Source organism: Drosophila tropicalis, unplaced genomic scaffold (assembly GCF_018151085.1).
Source record: "Drosophila tropicalis isolate 14030-0801.00 unplaced genomic scaffold, ASM1815108v1 contig_593, whole genome shotgun sequence".
NCBI classification, from domain to species: domain Eukaryota; kingdom Metazoa; phylum Arthropoda; class Insecta; order Diptera; family Drosophilidae; genus Drosophila; species Drosophila tropicalis.
The window spans coordinates 12668137-12684498 of record NW_027173070.1 but is presented as its reverse complement, the minus strand read 5'-3'; the positions used below and the strand labels follow the sequence as shown (position 1 = coordinate 12684498).

Here is a 16362-nt window from a genome sequence, read left to right as displayed (position 1 = left end):
AAAACATCCCCCCCGCGCGTTCCAAGCCAAAACGAAACATACTCTAATCTAAACTCAAAAGTTACCTGGTCATAAAAACCTGACACGAATTTAAATGATGGACTCTCGGACATGTACATGAAGACGGAATCTACTCACAGTTGGCAAGCAATCATTGTGGTGGTGGTGGTGGGCAGCAACCTTGTGCGCTGGTAACTTTTCTTTTATTTATGCCGTTTTGAAGAAGATAGAAACACATCAAATTTGTAACAAATTACATTTGATGCATGTAATAAAAATCTCGCACAGCTGGCCACGAAAGTAGCGAAAAAAGCAAACAGAAATAGGCGTTCACACCGCATTTTGGGCCTAATTAAGTTTTCAAGTGCAATAAAATGATGGGTGTTGGATGTTGCTCAATTGCGTGCGTACACCAGAAATGAGACGAAAAAAGAAGTAGAAACATAAAAACACAAGTTGAAAAACTGAAATGGATTTCGTTGCCCACATTGAAGATGTCCCTAATGGGGGCTCATCTACTAGTTAAGCATAGTTCACACTCCAAACGGAGAAGCATTATAATGTGTCGGCTTAAACCTAAAATTCTCACATTCATTTTGCGTATTCCGAGAAAACAAAAACGCAATATAAGACCGTCTTTAGTCCCTATTTCTTCGTTAAGTTTCTTTTTCTTCTGTGTTTCAAGAGATATGTCTTTATTTTTTATTTGATCGCTGTAGACCAACTCTACGAGCAATTGTTGGCTTCTTTGTCTTCGCCTCTGAAGGCGCATTACGCGTTGTACGTCTAAGATTTGTTGGCATCTCCTCCTCAACTGGTTCTTCATTCTCTTCATCATCTTCCTCTGAAGATTCCGCATCATCTTCTACCTGCTTAGGTGGTGGATGAGCAACTGTTTTCTTATTTATTGCAGACTTCTTTTGCACAGTTTCCTTTTCCTTAAGAACACGTTTACGTTTTGGCTGCGATTCGTCTGCATCGTTTTCAGCACGCCTACGACGACTTGTTTGCGGCTTTTGTGCCACAATCTCCTCTTCATCGTCTTCGGCCTCATCTACATCGGTGCCTTGATCTTCGACTTGGTCCTCCGCCTGATTACTATCCTCATCAATGTCATAGCTTTCTGATAAAGAACGTTCTATGGCTGCTCTAAGATCACCCGATTGTATATCAAAGTCTCTTATTGTTCCCAGATGTAGATGATCGGTTAGGCGACTGAGTTTTTTGCACTTCTTCGACAATATTATAACCTGCTTATTAAAGTCCTCAATAACCATAATGACCTTGGGAATAAGTCGCGTTTCTCGTAGTACTTTGGCTCTTTCGGCTTTTAATTGACGTTTTTTTGGCTGTTGCTTTGATTCATCATCCAATGTATTGGCCTCAATATAATTGATCAAATCATAGAAATTGGCCGGCAACTGTTGACCCACTTCGCGAAGCAAAAGTTCAAATCTAAAAGAGTTTTCATTAGTTTAGAGAGTTAAGAGTTTTTAAAAATAAATTCAATTTACTTGGTACTCTTGACGATGCCAATACTGTCATCTGTCGTACACCAGGAGAGATAGTGTTTGGCCAGATTCTTCATGCAAGTATAATGCTGAATTAATAATTTCAACAATCCATCCATCATTGAACCCATGGGTATACAGACATTGGTGAGAGCCATAAGAGTACGAGATATGTAAATAATTTGGGTGCAAATGGAACGATCCAGGGCATCCAGATTGCCACGCCAGTAGACCTGATCAGAGTCCGAAACCAATTGACACTTGTAATTTAAATTGTTGGCTTTCATTATAAAATAATCCACATCCTCGAGCTGCTTATGGACAGCACTATAAAGATGTTGTAAACAGCTTCCTGCTGTGATGGTGCTTAACGATTTCAGACTCAATTCACTTGAATCCATATTACTCTGGTCCTTATCGTTTAGATAACCCAGCACTTGACCCAATTGCCTGGCTATGCCATCAAAGAAACTGCCCGAATGGGTTTTCTGACGTTGGGTAAATAGTAAACGATGAACTAGGCCAAAATCTGCATTAGGTAGTTCATAGCTACGACAGAAATTCAGTAGCCAAGTATAGGATTCGGCTGCTGCACGATCACCAAAATCTACATGATCATAAAGAATCTCTAGGGATTCCAATAGATGAATCGGCAATTGGGGGGCATCTTTGATAAGATCTCCATTGGAATCCTCTTTCATGAACTCCTCAATCACATTTTGGACTATATAAATGGCCTCCTCTTTGTTATTTAATGTGGCCATGTCTTTAAAAAAAGGGAAATTAGAAATAGATTGCACGTCTGTTGATTTCACTTACCAAATCCCTTGACAAACTCTTTAAATCTCTTCTCATATGTACAATGAGCTGTTCGAAGGCATTCCAAAAAGACTTTAGCAGCTAGCTCGGCAGTCTGCATATCAAAGTCTCGCCATAAGTCCGGCAGACGGCGAATACAACGTTCATAAATGGTCTTTGTGATATCTGTCAATTGCTTCAAGGTGCGTTTACTATATGTCATTTGCTTATAGTCTGGCTCTAGACGTATATGCTCCACTTTCAGAGCAGTAATCTCGAGTACATAGCGCACCAGAGGCTCATGGGAACGCAACTGGGTTGTCTTCTCTGGAGCAGCAAAGGGAACAATGTCACTAAATTAAACAAAGATAAGAAAAATATGTAAAATCTCTGCAATAGGCATTGGTTTTGTGACATACTCATGTAGCAGATGTAGAAATCTATCCAAAATGCACAAGTCCCATATATTTTCCGTTGTGCTTATGCACATACTCTTCACTTGGACTCCATTGACGGTTAAATTGCCCACTGTGGTATTATTTTGGGTGCTATCATTTGGCTTCGCTCGCTTGCGACTTTTCTTTGAGGCACCGGCCAAAGTCTGAAGATCCTTTCTTAACTTATCATGCTGCTTAAAGAGGGGCAATACATTTGTAATAATCTCATTTGTTGGCTTGGAACTGAGTAGTATATGGGAAATAATTCCCTCAATAAAATGAAGTTGTTGCTGCACCAAGGCGCACTTAAGATGTGTAGCTGGTGGGGCCTGTAAAGGACATATTTTCGATACGTCAGTAATTTGTTTATTGTCAGCGTTGAAGTAACTGCCTCACCGTATCCTCCAAGTTCAATCTGTTGGCCACCAATCGCTGTACAGAAAGTGTCAAAAGACGCTGCATTTCGCTCGCATCATATCCGTATGGTGAACGCTCAAAGATGGCCAAACATTGCGAAACAAATTGAACCAATTGACCAAGATTGTCTTTCAGCTGGATACTCATATGCATATCATCATTGGAACTGACCATTAGATCGTAACGTATGCGAAAAACACTGTCCACATCATTGGCCACCTGATCTTCAGCAGGTGAAGTTTCGAAAAAGCTTCGGAAATGCCAATCGATGACTTGTAAAATATGAGGAACTAACTTGGCATTCAATTCCACAGCGCGTTGAAGATCTGTCAATAAGAAGATTATAATTAGTAAGTCCTCCAGTTAATAGAGACGAATCACTCACTTTCATAGAGGGTACACCTTATGTCAAATTGTTGCTGCAGACAGTTCCTTAGTATGCCAATAATCTCCAATGTCAGCATATCAAAATTACGCTGTGGATTGCTTCGACTACCCAAAGTGGACTGGGTCATCATGGAGTAACCTGAGATGCTATGTTGCGTACAGAAACTAGTAGCACTCGATGATGTCTGACGCAATGAATTGCTATTATTTAACTGCTTAAGGATCATGCAGAAACCATAGATGGCCATGCGACGTTTTTGTAGATCACTAGATTAACGGAGATTAGCCCAAATTATTAGCAAACAATTATGGTTAAAGTACTTACCTGGAACCCATGGCCTTGCATAGAACCTTAATCAAGGCATCACGTACACGATTTGAAAGTTTAAGCAAGGGCAAAATAAAATTCATCATGCGCATGGCTTGCTCTCCAGGAATCTAAGCAAAAGTTATATAATTTAGTAAAAGCACTTGGTTGAAAATTTGTCTAAACTTGCCCATAGCATGTGCTCCATGACACTTTGAATGGCCTTGAGACATTCAGAGACGGTATAAGTATCGGCCACACTCAACATGGTTAAACATTCTGCATAAAAACAACCAAACACACATGAAACCTTTTCCAATAGATTGAATTTTGATGCCCACCTGAAAATTGATTCTGATCCTGATAGACAACCATCCAGTTGGCAATTTTCTTAATCATACCCTGACCAAATTGATAACGTTTTCTAATAAACTTTGTTAAAAATGTTATGGCCAAAATATGCATTTTCGGAGCCTGATGAGATTTCAGCAGAACAAAAGCCAGATGGGTCAAGCCCGGGGTTATAACATCTTTGCCCTCTTTATTCTGATCCAGCAGAACAGAGAAAACCTGTTGTAAATCCACTTGACGTCGATGCATCGCATCGCGACACCAAACTGAATAGTCAGCCAACTTTCGTTCATTCTCATTGTTTTTGATTACATTGCGTAGAAATGACAAGAGTAGAGATCGAGTAATGGGAGCAGAATCTGGATCCCGATTAACACTTGTCATTGATATAATGGCGGAGAGCATAAACGGAGTGAGAATCACATCGGGCATGCAGAGAAAGTTCTAAAAAAACGAAAAACATTAAACCGATTCTAAATTATAATCCATCCATTTTTACCCTTAGCATGATGACCATATGCTGCTCGGTTAGCTTATACATGGTACAATAGTTCAAATGATGCAATATGGTCTCCTCCGCCTCACGTAGCTCCTTGTCCGAAAATGAATCTACAAACGAATCATTTGAAATCAAAGAGGACTATTGATCTTAACATCATCAACCAACCAATGCTATCCAAATCCGTGGAATTGCTGCACATATCAGAGAAGAGACGCTTGTAGTAATTGCGATGAAAATATTTCTCCAGCGCCAACAAGGGAATAATTAACTTGGATGCAGAATTGCACATGGAAAAAAGCTGGAAACATAGGGCAGGCAGCTCCATGGGGGGATAGCTCCTGGAGAGCCCCGGCGAATTTATTTAGAACTGTTAAAATCTCTGCATTACTTAGATGAAGAGCTCTAGGGTAAAACAAAATTAGTAAACATAGAGATCTGAGAGATTAGGAAAATTCTCACCTAAACATATCGGCTATGGGTGTTAGTATGGTAGCTGGCCAACGCATAGTACTCAAGCTGTTTATTATATTATTTCTGTACTGTGGGCCGTTTGTGCTTACACCATTTACAAGGAACTGCGGTGTGGCCGCTAGCACTGCCAGTGTTTCGGGTAACAAATCCTTCCAGCCCACACATTTGGCATCGCCAAGCCGCAGGCCATCGACACAGTGATCAACTATCCAGACAAGCTCACTGGGTGAGAAAGTAACCAGATCCTGTGACAAACGTGCGATCAAATCAAAGGTTTGCTTGTAGCTTAGTTCCACAGTGCGCAATCCGTCAAGAAAATGACAAACACAGGCAAAACGCTTTTCGCACGACTCTCGACTGCCTGTGTTGCAGGCCAACAACAAATAGTTCCAGAAGTTGATGCAGTCACTCCGTGGCAGTTTGGAGGACAAGGTTTTCGTTAGCTATTTAAAGAAAAACGTCATTAGTTATATTGTTCCACTTTGCTGAATGGATCTTTCTTACCTCACGTATGGAAGTTTGGTGCACCAGTTCTTCTAACTCGGATAGTCGACCCTTTTCACCCAACTTGCGCATATGGAACTCTAGAGATACATCAGACATCTTGGCGGTTTCAAATTAGTAATTGTTTATAAAGATTTGTTGTTAATTTATTTAATTGAAAAGAGCGCGCATTTCTGTTTAGCGGCGTTTTAAAAACCAGTATTTTCCCGCTATTTGCTGTCGATCAGCTGGAGCTACATTTATACTTTCCAACACTGGGAATATTGTGAAGATGTAAAAGCCAGTAAAAAGTCGTTTCAAATCAGATTTTTTTGGCTTCCGATTTCATAATTTTGAGGTTTACGAATGCTGATTACGAATTTATTTACTTAATATGGATAAACTTATTTGGTAAATGTTTACTATTACTACTCGGGCCCAAAACGCGCTTAAACTACATAATTTTGGTATCAAACGAAAGAGAAAAATTCCACGAGCACGACCTCAGGTGCGCCTTGGCGATTTATTTCGTAGTTTTTGAGTAATTAACAAAAGAAAATTAATATTTTTAGCGGGACTATACGCGGGCTTTTTGAATCTTTTGTTCGCACTATTCTCAACAAACGAAAATATTGTTGAGTTTACAATATTTGTTGACTTTATAGAACAAATATAGTTTAGAATACAATATTCGGCTGCCAGAGCAGCCGAATATTCCTCGACTTTTGAGCTTAGATTAAAATATTTGGCTACCAGGGCAGTCAAACAGCGCGCCAAATAAAAAATAGCGTTTGACAACACTGAAATCTAGCGTTACCCGATTTTTCCACTTTTCAACACTGAAATCTCGAGTAGTAATAGTAAACATTTACCACTTATTTTACTGTGTCTGCATAGTTAGTCGTTAGTTTCCATTTTAAGAACGAATTTCTCCATAATGGAATTAAGTCGCTTGCGTTCTTTTAATTGTTGATGCATTAAATCTGAGATCTGAGTACCCAAGGCAAGGAGCGCTTCAGTGTTGGCTTCAGCACGCTGGGCATTTAGACGGGTTTGACGATTTAGTTCCCGGAGTTCCTTAGATATGTCCATGAGCAGTGGAACCTTACTTTCACTGTCTCCCAAATCGCGATCGTCATGGACTCTACGCCTTTTGGCTGACGATGTGGGTGTGTTGGTGTGTGTCTGATGTTCAACTTCTGCGCCCCGACCGCTGGTCGATAGTTCTTCCTCCTCGTCTTCTTCCTCATCGTCGTCATCTTCATCTGTTAGGGACATAGTGTTAGTAAAATAAAGGTAATCAAAGGAAATACTCCATACCAATGTCGGAAGCCGCATCTCGATCCGTTTTGATGTTTTGAAAATTCGGGCTAGAGTTTTTATCACCTCCACTTCTTCGATCTACACTTGGACGCGGTTGTACCTTCTCTACCATTTCATATAGATCACAAATTGTGGCCACAGCATCCTCCAGGGGGGTCAAAGTGTCCTGATAAAGAGAGTTTTTGCCGGTGGCACTTGCATCTTCCAATCGATTCATCGAAATTTTCTTTCGAATGCAAGTTTTCCAATCTTTCCAAACCTACAGTACATATGTACATATAATGTAAATTCACAGATTGAATGACAAATGAATCCACTTACGCGTTTCCATTCTGATGCCTCTTTAACGGGTGGGCCAACACTGTTTAACTCTTTGGACAATCTCTAAAACGATTATGAAGCTATAAGATTGGACTAAATAAGATTAAATAGAGTCTCACCTTCCAAGCTGCTTCTGAAGCTAATTTATCGCCTTTATAATAGTTCTTCGCTATTAATGGATGCCTTTCCATAAATGCGACAATAATGGCATCTTGTTGAGCTGTTCTGTGCTTGCCCCTTGAATAAGAAAAATAAGAATCAGATCATTATTCATATTTATTTTCTTTATTCTTACATCTTGATGGTTTGTTTACTTTTTGTTGTTATCTACTTGTTGAGTGTTGGTTAACGGGATTATAAAAATACTGAAAAATACTCGAGTTACGATTTTACGCTTTTCAACACTGACATTAAGCATAAAACTACAGAAATATAATATTTACATTTTTCACATTCCCCGTGGAGAACCAAATGTTTCATTTACGAATTGACGATGACTTTACCTTCGGTGTAAAACAAGAGCCCGAACTAGATTTGAATGCTGATGAGCCACTGACGGAACACTTTGATGTCCAAGAGGAGGAGGCTTCGGAGTCGGTGGTGTCTTTGGCCAACTCACATGGCGTCAGTTCTAATCTGTTGGGCGATATTAAAGAGGAGGCCGACTTAAATTGTTATGATAGACAAACGGAGAACGGGCGAGAGTCAGGACTTTCTAATTTTGAGGAGTTCCAAATAACTTTTCTACCCGAAGAAGAAGACGGTGTATTTAAGTGCACTCAATGCCCCACAGAATACTTGAAAAGAACCATCTTCCTGAACCACTTAAAGACTCACCAATATGCCAATGTTAAGTGTCCATATTGTCCAAGGACTTTCGTTTTTGCTGTCTACATGGAAAAGCATATTCGACATTTTCATAAAGAACATGTTGATTGTCTGAATGATGGTGAATGGAAGAAAATGTTTGCAAAACACACAGGATCCTGGCATCGGAGTCACGAAGGAAAACAAGTAGAAAAAGAAATCTTTAAGTGCTTCGAGTGTGGCCGAGCATTTGTCAGAAAGCTCGCCTTCATGAAACACCTGCAAGCTCACAAATACAAGTGCACTGAATGTCCAATGGAATTTAAAAATAGCGAAGATTATACTTCTCATAAGAAGACTCATTTAGGCGTTATCCGTTTCAAGTGCAGACATTGCTCCAAAGGATTTTTGAGAAAAGATAGGTATTTGACACACTTACGCTCACACGCAGAAGAGATACCTGCCAAGTGCCCGTATCAGCCAAAGATGTTGGATTCTTCTAAGAGCAGGAAAAGTCGTGAATTTGAGACAGCACAGCATACTGATAACAAGGATGATGAAAGTTATGGGCAGGATCCCCTTTCCACTGTCCTTTCCGAAAGCAAACCGGCTAATCCTTTGCGGCGTATAAGAACCAAATCAAAAAAGAAATTATTATGCCCGCATTGCCCCATGTCTTATAAGTACAAACTGAGCCTGGACAAACACATTGAGACACATCAGCCAAACTCAGATAAAAATGTTTGTGAAAAGAGCTCTCATTCGTGTCCGCATTGTCCATTGACGTACAAGTACAAACTAAGCCTGGAAAAACACATTGAGACACATCAGTCAAATTCAGATAAAAATGTTTGTGTTCGATCAAAAAAGAGCTCTTACTCGTGTCCGTATTGCCCTTTGACGTATAAGTACAAACCAAGCCTGGAGAAACACATTGGCACACATCGGCACAGTGCAGAGGATTTAGACAGTCACAAGCCAACTAACATTGATGATAAACGATTCTGGTGCCCTAAATGTCCTAGAATATTTTCAAAGAAAAATAGATATTTGTCACACTTACGATGGCACGGGGGAGAGCAAAATATCAAGTGTCCTCATTGTCCAAAGATGTTTCTTTCTACCAAGAGTTTAGCATTGCACACTCGATTTCATAATGTATAAGATGTTTTTTGACAAGGACCAGAAAGATTGCCTTTGATATTGCATTTGAATTTGAAGCTCTTTGTTGTTAAATAAAATAAAAAAAATTATTTAAATTGATTGGATATATCGATATAAGTTCTATAAAACTATCGATAGACTTTTAGATTTTCTCAACACTTACACTTTGTTATTCCCAACACTCACGTTTCGGGTACATATTTATCATTTGCAGCATTTTTTTACGCGTCCAACAAATCCTTTCAACATGGAGGATGAAGAGCTCGAATTCCAGGACAACTTCCAGTTTGGTATAAAACAAGAACCCGAACTAGATTTAAATGCAGATGAACCACTTGTGGAACTCAACGATACGTGGGATCAAGGCGAAATGCGTGCTGGCCCATCGGAGCCCAACAACGAAGTTGCTGGATGTCAGCCACAAGTGTCGGTACCGCAGTTCAAGATCATTTACCTTGCCGAAGAAGAAAACCGTGTGCATAAGTGCGTCCATTGCAACAAGGAGTTTGCTCAACCAGTCGAGCTTGAAAGCCATCTACAGCTTTTTAATGAAACTGTGTTCCAGTGTCCCCATTGCCCGGAGAAATTTCAACAAAGATGCCTTCTAAAATTACACATTCAGAAACATGGTGGATTCAAGTGCCCCGACTGTCCGAGAGAATTTGAACATAAAATCGATCTAACAAATCATATGAAAGCTCACATTGATATTGGGTACAAGTGTCCTTATTGCTCTAGAGAAATCTTAAGACAGCATAATTTTATAAAACACTTAATGATGCATTCCGGGGAGAGTCGCTTCAAGTGCCCACATTGTCCCAAATCGTTCGTTAGCTCCCAAAATTTAAAAATTCATCTCAAGATACATACGGGTGAACAAACAATGAACAATTCTAATAATCAAGTGAGTACACCGACCGAAGAGCGACCATTTCAGTGCTCCGTGTGCCAGAAGAGGTTTAAGAGAGTTGTGACTCTAAAGTGTCACGAGCGTACTCATAATACGGGTCCACCAACATTTGAGTGCCCCCATTGCCCCAAGCTCTTTGCCCAGAAGGAGTATTTGCGTTGTCATGTACGGACCCATTCTGTGGGCGCGTTCAAATGTTCGCATTGCCACAAGTCCTTCATGAAGAATAGCTATCTACAGAGGCATATGGCTTCACACTTAAAAAATGCAGCTTCTTGAGAATGGCTAAGAATTTCTTTGAGTCAAAGAACCCCATCCCGATCTTACATCCTGACGTTATTATGAAAACACAATTAAGTATAAAAACACGTACATCAAATGAAAAATTCACAGAACTTCCAATTCTAACCTTAAGAAGTCAAAAGAGAATAAGCTGGTTAAATTTTCACAAAACTTGTTGACATTTCTATATATATAAGTTTTCAAAATATTTGAATAATTTGATGTTTGTCCTTACAATTCTGTCTTTAAAGAAAAGTTCTTTAATATAAATTGTATTTTTATTTTGTTTTGAACTATTCGCTTCTATTTAAATGCAAAGAACTTTATAAATGTTTAAATGTCAACAAATAGGTTTCAGCAACATTCTATATTTTTTTTTATTAAATACTATTCATTATCATCAATTACTTTTAACCAAAAGTTTTAATTGGTATTGAGATTTGGACTGTTTTTTTTTGGTTTTCTACTTTTGGTCTATATTCAACTGAATACCTACCATAAAATAACAAAAATGAATGCTGTTGTTTTTCCAATAAAGCAAAGTAACACCAACGAATATTTGTAATTGTCATATGAATATTTCCATTATTTACGGCTGCTAGAAAATTCGGCAACCTGCTTAATACTTAAGCCAAAGTTTAATAATAAAGATAAAAATAAAAGAATATTTTAAAAACACATAAATTGGGTTTTCCGACTTGAATGTGGCATTACATATCAGATTGGTATTTTAATTAATTCATAATTATAATTATATGTTCTTGTTTAAAAAAAAGATTTCAGGAGCCTTTGCCAATGAACCATTGTTTGAATTTTATCGGCGTACATAAAGATTTTTAATAAAATTGTGATAAAATAAAATAAAGTAAACGCCAAAAGTAAATATTTTTAAGAAAGGAAAGGAAATGTACATTTTAAACATAATATGTCTCACTCTGAATTCATTTTGTTATTCAATTCTTCTTATTATTATTTAAAATACAGTGCAAACTAAATATAAAGAATTCTGGGACACATAGAAATGTTCTTTATTTGTTTTTCGTAATCGGTACTTGGTACTATTTATTAGTTTTTTACGACTAAAATTTAAAAAAAATTTGTTTGTACATATTTCAATTGTATTTAATATATAGGTAATGAAAGACAAATTAAATTTAAAGAATTATGCATTACTTCTTGCCCACTGTGAACAGATGTTGCACAAGTTTGAGGTCCAACATCGAACCATCGAGCTCAACATCAAAAAAAAAAAAAGTTGGCAGGGTCATGTGCGAAAGGGCGCATAAATTTGAATGAATAAATCAACCCCTGTTATTTTATTTCAAACCAATGAAATTTAAACAAATAATTCGAGTCATTAAACGACAGTCTATACAATTTTTAATACATTACAAATTTCTCTTTATAAAATGGCAGGCAATTCGCACTATGGTTTTATAGAGTCGGGGGCATTATTCACCCAGAAAACCAATTATCTTATCACTGAGATATTTGGTTTTTAGAGATAGCCACAGCTAGAGAGCGGGCATACACAGACACATGAAGGCAAAGGTGATAAGACTTATCGCCGAGATTACAACACATTGGCATGGGCGAGGCACCTGTTGGCCAGATATACGAACAATCAGTACGAATAGTTTAACAGGTGGAACAAGGTAATGTCGGAAAAATCTAAGCTAAATGAAAAAAAGAAACCATGACTAAAAAAATTTATATATACAGTAATAAATTCGTCATCAATTAAGTGAAGTTATAAGTGAATATTCTATTGATAGAGTGAATTTTAAGTGAATTTCTCATCCTTTAGTGGATTTCTTATCGCAAAGCCTTAAATTGTGCTAGCCATAAAAATTTCTTCAGAACGAAAACCAATTTAATTTTTTTTTTTTTCAAATTACAACTTTGAATTCTGAATCACGAACCCTTGCACACATATGTACATACTTAGTAGTAGTTACCGTTGACCAATCGTAGTAGTTCTTAACTAACACTACTTATTATCTGATAGTGACACAGAAAAAGAAAAAATTAAAAAAATAATAATAAATTCTTTGTTGAAACTGCTAAATGCTGATAACGGACAGATATTGAATGTGTATATATGTATGTACATACATATCATATAAATATATCAAGTGAAATTGACTCATGCTCATATTTACAGAGTGTTTTTATGGATTTTCTTTTTGAAAAAATTGATAAATGATAGTCAGAGTCTATCCTTAAATACAAAAGAATGACATCAGCCAGGCGGAAATTACAAGACTGAATAACCGGAAGTGACACATCTTGTAGAATGTAAAAGTTCATAAACCACAATTTCTTGCTATTTATTTTTATCTGAAAATCATAATTTCAAAACTCAAATAAAATTGATGACTACCAAATAACGGGATATTAATTGTAGATCAAAATCTTGACACTTTACATTGTTTAAACAGTATTGAAACTTCTAAAAGCCCTAGCCGCTGACTAACCAAATGTTTAATCAGTGATAAGATATTGCCTCTCCCTTCCATTTTCCCTAAACTCGTACACAAAAGTCTTGTAAATCAAACATGGTTAATTGGGTTCTCTTATCAGGACAAAGGCATGAGGGGTGGGAGGAGCATACTGCCATAAGCGTTAGTTGATTTCAGAGAGCTTAAAGAAGAAATAAAATATATTTTGGGCCAGGGTCATAGTATTGATAAGGCGTTATGTTTTGGAATGCAACAAAGAACTAACCTGCCCGACTCCTTTCTTTCAGTCTTCCTCGCTGCGAACGATCCATCCATTACCATAATCCAACGAACGAACGGCAAGCAGATGGCATATTTTAAGGCAGCCGCTGCCTGCCTAGGCTTGGCCTACATGCTTGCCCTGCTCCCGGTGCAGGCTCAAGAGAATGCCATGTTACAGATTCCTCCATCGCTGGTGGAGTGCTACAATACCTCGTACTTTATGAATCGCGACAATAGACTGCCAGCCAATATTGATACACTGATCTCGCTGATCGAGAAGGTGGAAAACAGTTATGTGGCCAACGGCATTCAGGCTGATATTAGGACAGTTGCCGTTGCCCTTCTTCATCGTTTCCGACAGGATGGCATCAAGCGTGCGCCGGGTATTTCAGCGATTGATGGCGTCATTCCTTACAGTCCCACTGGTTTCCAATTCCCCAAATTCAAACTGTTGTTGTCCCGCCTTATACCGGGTAATGCCAACACCTTTCCCAATAGTTCGCTGACCCGTGTGGAGCGTTGCTCTCTCCACTTTATGCTGTCGAGCACCTTCGATACAAGCGTTCGCGGGGATGAGAACACAGTGTGCAATCAACTCTCTCAATATCGCTCCCAGCGTTTGCCACGATCTGTCAAGGACGAGGAGAACAATTTCATCGGCGATGTAGAATTGTTAGACGTGAAATCGAAGAGAGGTCGCTCCGGATCAAACTATGTACAGTTCGGTGAATTGGACTACGAATCAGATTGGGCTTATGCCGGTACGGAGGGAACTAGCCAGTGTCCCGTTGAGGATGGTCTTATACGCACTCCCTGGGGTACAGTGGCAGGAGGCACAGTTATCGCTGGCATCGCAGCCGGAGTCCAACAGCAAACAGTGCAGGTGAATACCCTACTGGCCATGGCATCTCAACGTGCGGGTCGAGCACGTGGTCGGAGTCAAGCACAGACAACTCTAAGCATTGACAACAGATGGGCGGCCACATTGTCGGGTGATTTGGCTGAGGTAACCCTAGTGCAGGTTCCCGTGAGCACCAGTAATGCTGCCTCAGTCGGAGCCACCGGTGGTTGGAATGACACCGTTCTGCCCCACTGGTATTTCCTGTCACAGCGCACAAATTTGGAAGATACCGATGCCGAGATTCGAGGTGGTCTCGATGGTCTAATATTGGCCAAAAATATTGCCACTTGGCGTACTCAGGCCTCCACATTGAAGCTCTCCCAACTGTTGCGCATGTATTATTCCACCAATGGAGTCCTTAGCTCCGGCATCAATGCCTGCAGTCGTCAGAGTCAGTTCACAAATGTTGCCCCCTCGACGGAACTTCACAATCAGACCACAGCCTTTGCCATGATTCTGGATCGTGAGATGCAGCTGCGTGTGACCCTTACACCGGCTGCCATTCAGCAGTTTGCCTACGTGGCGACCAATTCTTTGGTCACCTATGTGCGTAAGTAGTCCAAAAACATCATCTACATACATTCATATATGTAATTAGAGGGGAACCACTTGGGCAGTCAATATTTTGGGTTGGCTTACTTAATCCTAGGTCCACATGCAATTCTCTTTTGTTTCTCCTTTCAGCCCAATCGTTAAACGATGTCTCCTGCACGGCTAGCACAAGTTTAGATCTAACCGATGAAATTACACCCATGACCAATCTATATGTATTCCTTGATACCTCTTGGCAGTATAGCTCTATTGTAGATTATGTGGCGTAAGTAACTAGGAATCATTAGCATCTAATTTTTAACTGATTTACAATTAACTCTCCCTTTAGATACGTAATCCAACAGTTGAATATTCATCCCTATGCAAGTACCGTGACCATGCTCTCAGCTTACGATGGTTCAATTATTGTCAACACCACAAACTATATTACCGATTTCTACCAAAAGTGGAATGTCACCACTCAAGCCCAATGTGAGTTGAAACAGTCTGCTCCCAGCAAATTACATCTAATGACAAATTTTCTGTTACAGTCACCCAAGGGTTCAATCTGCCAGCGATATTGCGAACTGTCCAAAACCTTACCCAGACTCTGATGAATGGTGAGGAGACCAATTCAACTGTGGGAGGCCGTTCCCTTGTAGCCCTGATCATACCCAATCAATCGACTGTTAACGATGGTGACTCTAGCTATGCCACGACCGAAATTCAATACATACAAGAGCAAATACCCGATCTCCGTTTCATCTACTATGGAGGCGGTAGCATACAGCGTTTCGCTAGCTTTGTACGTGACTCTACCAAGGATTTATTCTCCCTTACGCTGGGCAGCACGGTGGCTACATCAGCCGGACCAGTGGCCAAACGGATTATTCAGAGTGAGTAAAATTGAAGCACTTTGACTAAAATGATTATTAAATGAGCTTTCTCTCCATGTTATGCAGTACCACGTCGCATCATAAATCCACGCTGTGGTTCGGATTGGATTACCTCCACCTGGGGTACAAATCAACAGGCGCAATATGTGTCACCCAACAAAGTGAACTTTTACCGAGTGTCGGCGAATTATTTCTTTGGATCTGGTACAGGTCGTTATGTGACCATTCAGTCGCAAAATGGTGGATCTTTTACCATTTGTTCATCGCGTTCTTATCAATGGCCACAGCAAAATTCCACCACCTCTTCCACAACGACATCGACCACTGTAGATCAGACTTGCGTGCAAATAAGTGGCAATAGCTATTCCTATGACCTGTCCAATGCTTGCAACGGCTACTACACCATCACCCAGTGTCCTGATCTGTTTTTGTCGATTCAGCCTACTACAAATACAACATCTTGCACTCAAGATGAATGCCAGACACCAGATCAATGGCGTTATATATTATCGGTGGTCAATATGGGATGCTATAGTGGTGTCTCTGGACTGGCGGCAAGTCTTTTTACCATTCTATTGGCGCTTTTCCTGCAGCAATCGTTTCAGTGATTGAGTCATCATATAAATATAAACCTATATATCTATAAACATTGTATTTTGTAGTATTAGTGATTCAGTTCAAAGTGTCACTTCCCACCTAAAAAAACACCAAACTCCTCCTCCTTCCGCCACATTTGTCGTTGTAAATTATTATTATAGAATTTTTCTATTTAAGTTTTAAGTTCCAGTGAAATATTCGCGAATAAAATGTCCCCCACACTAGAACTATATTGATATCGAG

The 16362-nt window shown here is 39.4% G+C and overlaps 5 protein-coding genes across 6 annotated transcripts; 3 read left to right on the top strand and 2 right to left on the bottom strand.

The window, feature by feature from the left end:
• Positions 1-667: 667 nt before the first annotated feature.
• FANCI (Fanconi anemia complementation group I) lies at positions 668-5965 on the bottom strand. Its single transcript, XM_068289005.1, is given in 14 exon segments — positions 668-1455; positions 1515-2277; positions 2331-2662; positions 2729-3075; positions 3143-3489; positions 3549-3817; positions 3876-3988; positions 4048-4136; positions 4199-4652; positions 4708-4817; positions 4876-5038; positions 5040-5112; positions 5170-5624; positions 5686-5965. Coding segments are annotated over 14 exon segments (4374 nt in total). The 5' UTR covers positions 5785-5965; the 3' UTR covers positions 668-695.
• A 203-nt stretch (positions 5966-6168) lies between these two features.
• LOC137576120 (uncharacterized) lies at positions 6169-7641 on the bottom strand. Of its 2 annotated transcripts, XM_068289006.1 has the most exons (5): positions 7604-7641; positions 7428-7545; positions 7309-7371; positions 6985-7246; positions 6169-6929 (listed from the first exon to the last, which is right to left on the bottom strand). In XM_068289006.1, coding segments are annotated over exons 1-5 (813 nt in total). In that variant the 5' UTR covers positions 7606-7641; the 3' UTR covers positions 6169-6561. The 2 variants fall into 2 exon arrangements, with proteins under 2 accessions (XP_068145107.1, XP_068145108.1); XM_068289007.1 differs by lacking the exon at positions 7604-7641 and having other exon boundaries at positions 7309-7369.
• A 50-nt stretch (positions 7642-7691) lies between these two features.
• Positions 7692-9378, top strand: LOC137576117 (zinc finger protein 425-like). Its single transcript, XM_068289003.1, has one exon. It carries the CDS (start codon positions 7780-7782, stop codon positions 9277-9279), a length of 1500 nt encoding a protein of 499 aa, XP_068145104.1. The 5' UTR covers positions 7692-7779; the 3' UTR covers positions 9280-9378.
• Positions 9379-9452: 74 nt separating this feature from the next.
• On the top strand, positions 9453-11155 carry LOC137576118 (zinc finger protein ZFP2-like). The gene has a single exon (XM_068289004.1). The coding sequence runs from the start codon at positions 9527-9529 to the stop codon at positions 10466-10468; it is 942 nt and encodes a 313-aa protein (XP_068145105.1). The 5' UTR covers positions 9453-9526; the 3' UTR covers positions 10469-11155.
• A 933-nt stretch (positions 11156-12088) lies between these two features.
• On the top strand, positions 12089-16351 carry LOC137577176 (uncharacterized). The gene is made up of 6 exons (XM_068290571.1): positions 12089-12126; positions 13221-14645; positions 14780-14912; positions 14976-15118; positions 15178-15522; positions 15589-16351. Exons 2-6 carry the CDS (start codon positions 13280-13282, stop codon positions 16128-16130), a joined length of 2529 nt encoding a protein of 842 aa, XP_068146672.1. The 5' UTR covers positions 12089-12126; positions 13221-13279; the 3' UTR covers positions 16131-16351.
• The last annotated feature ends 11 nt before the right edge of the window (positions 16352-16362 follow it).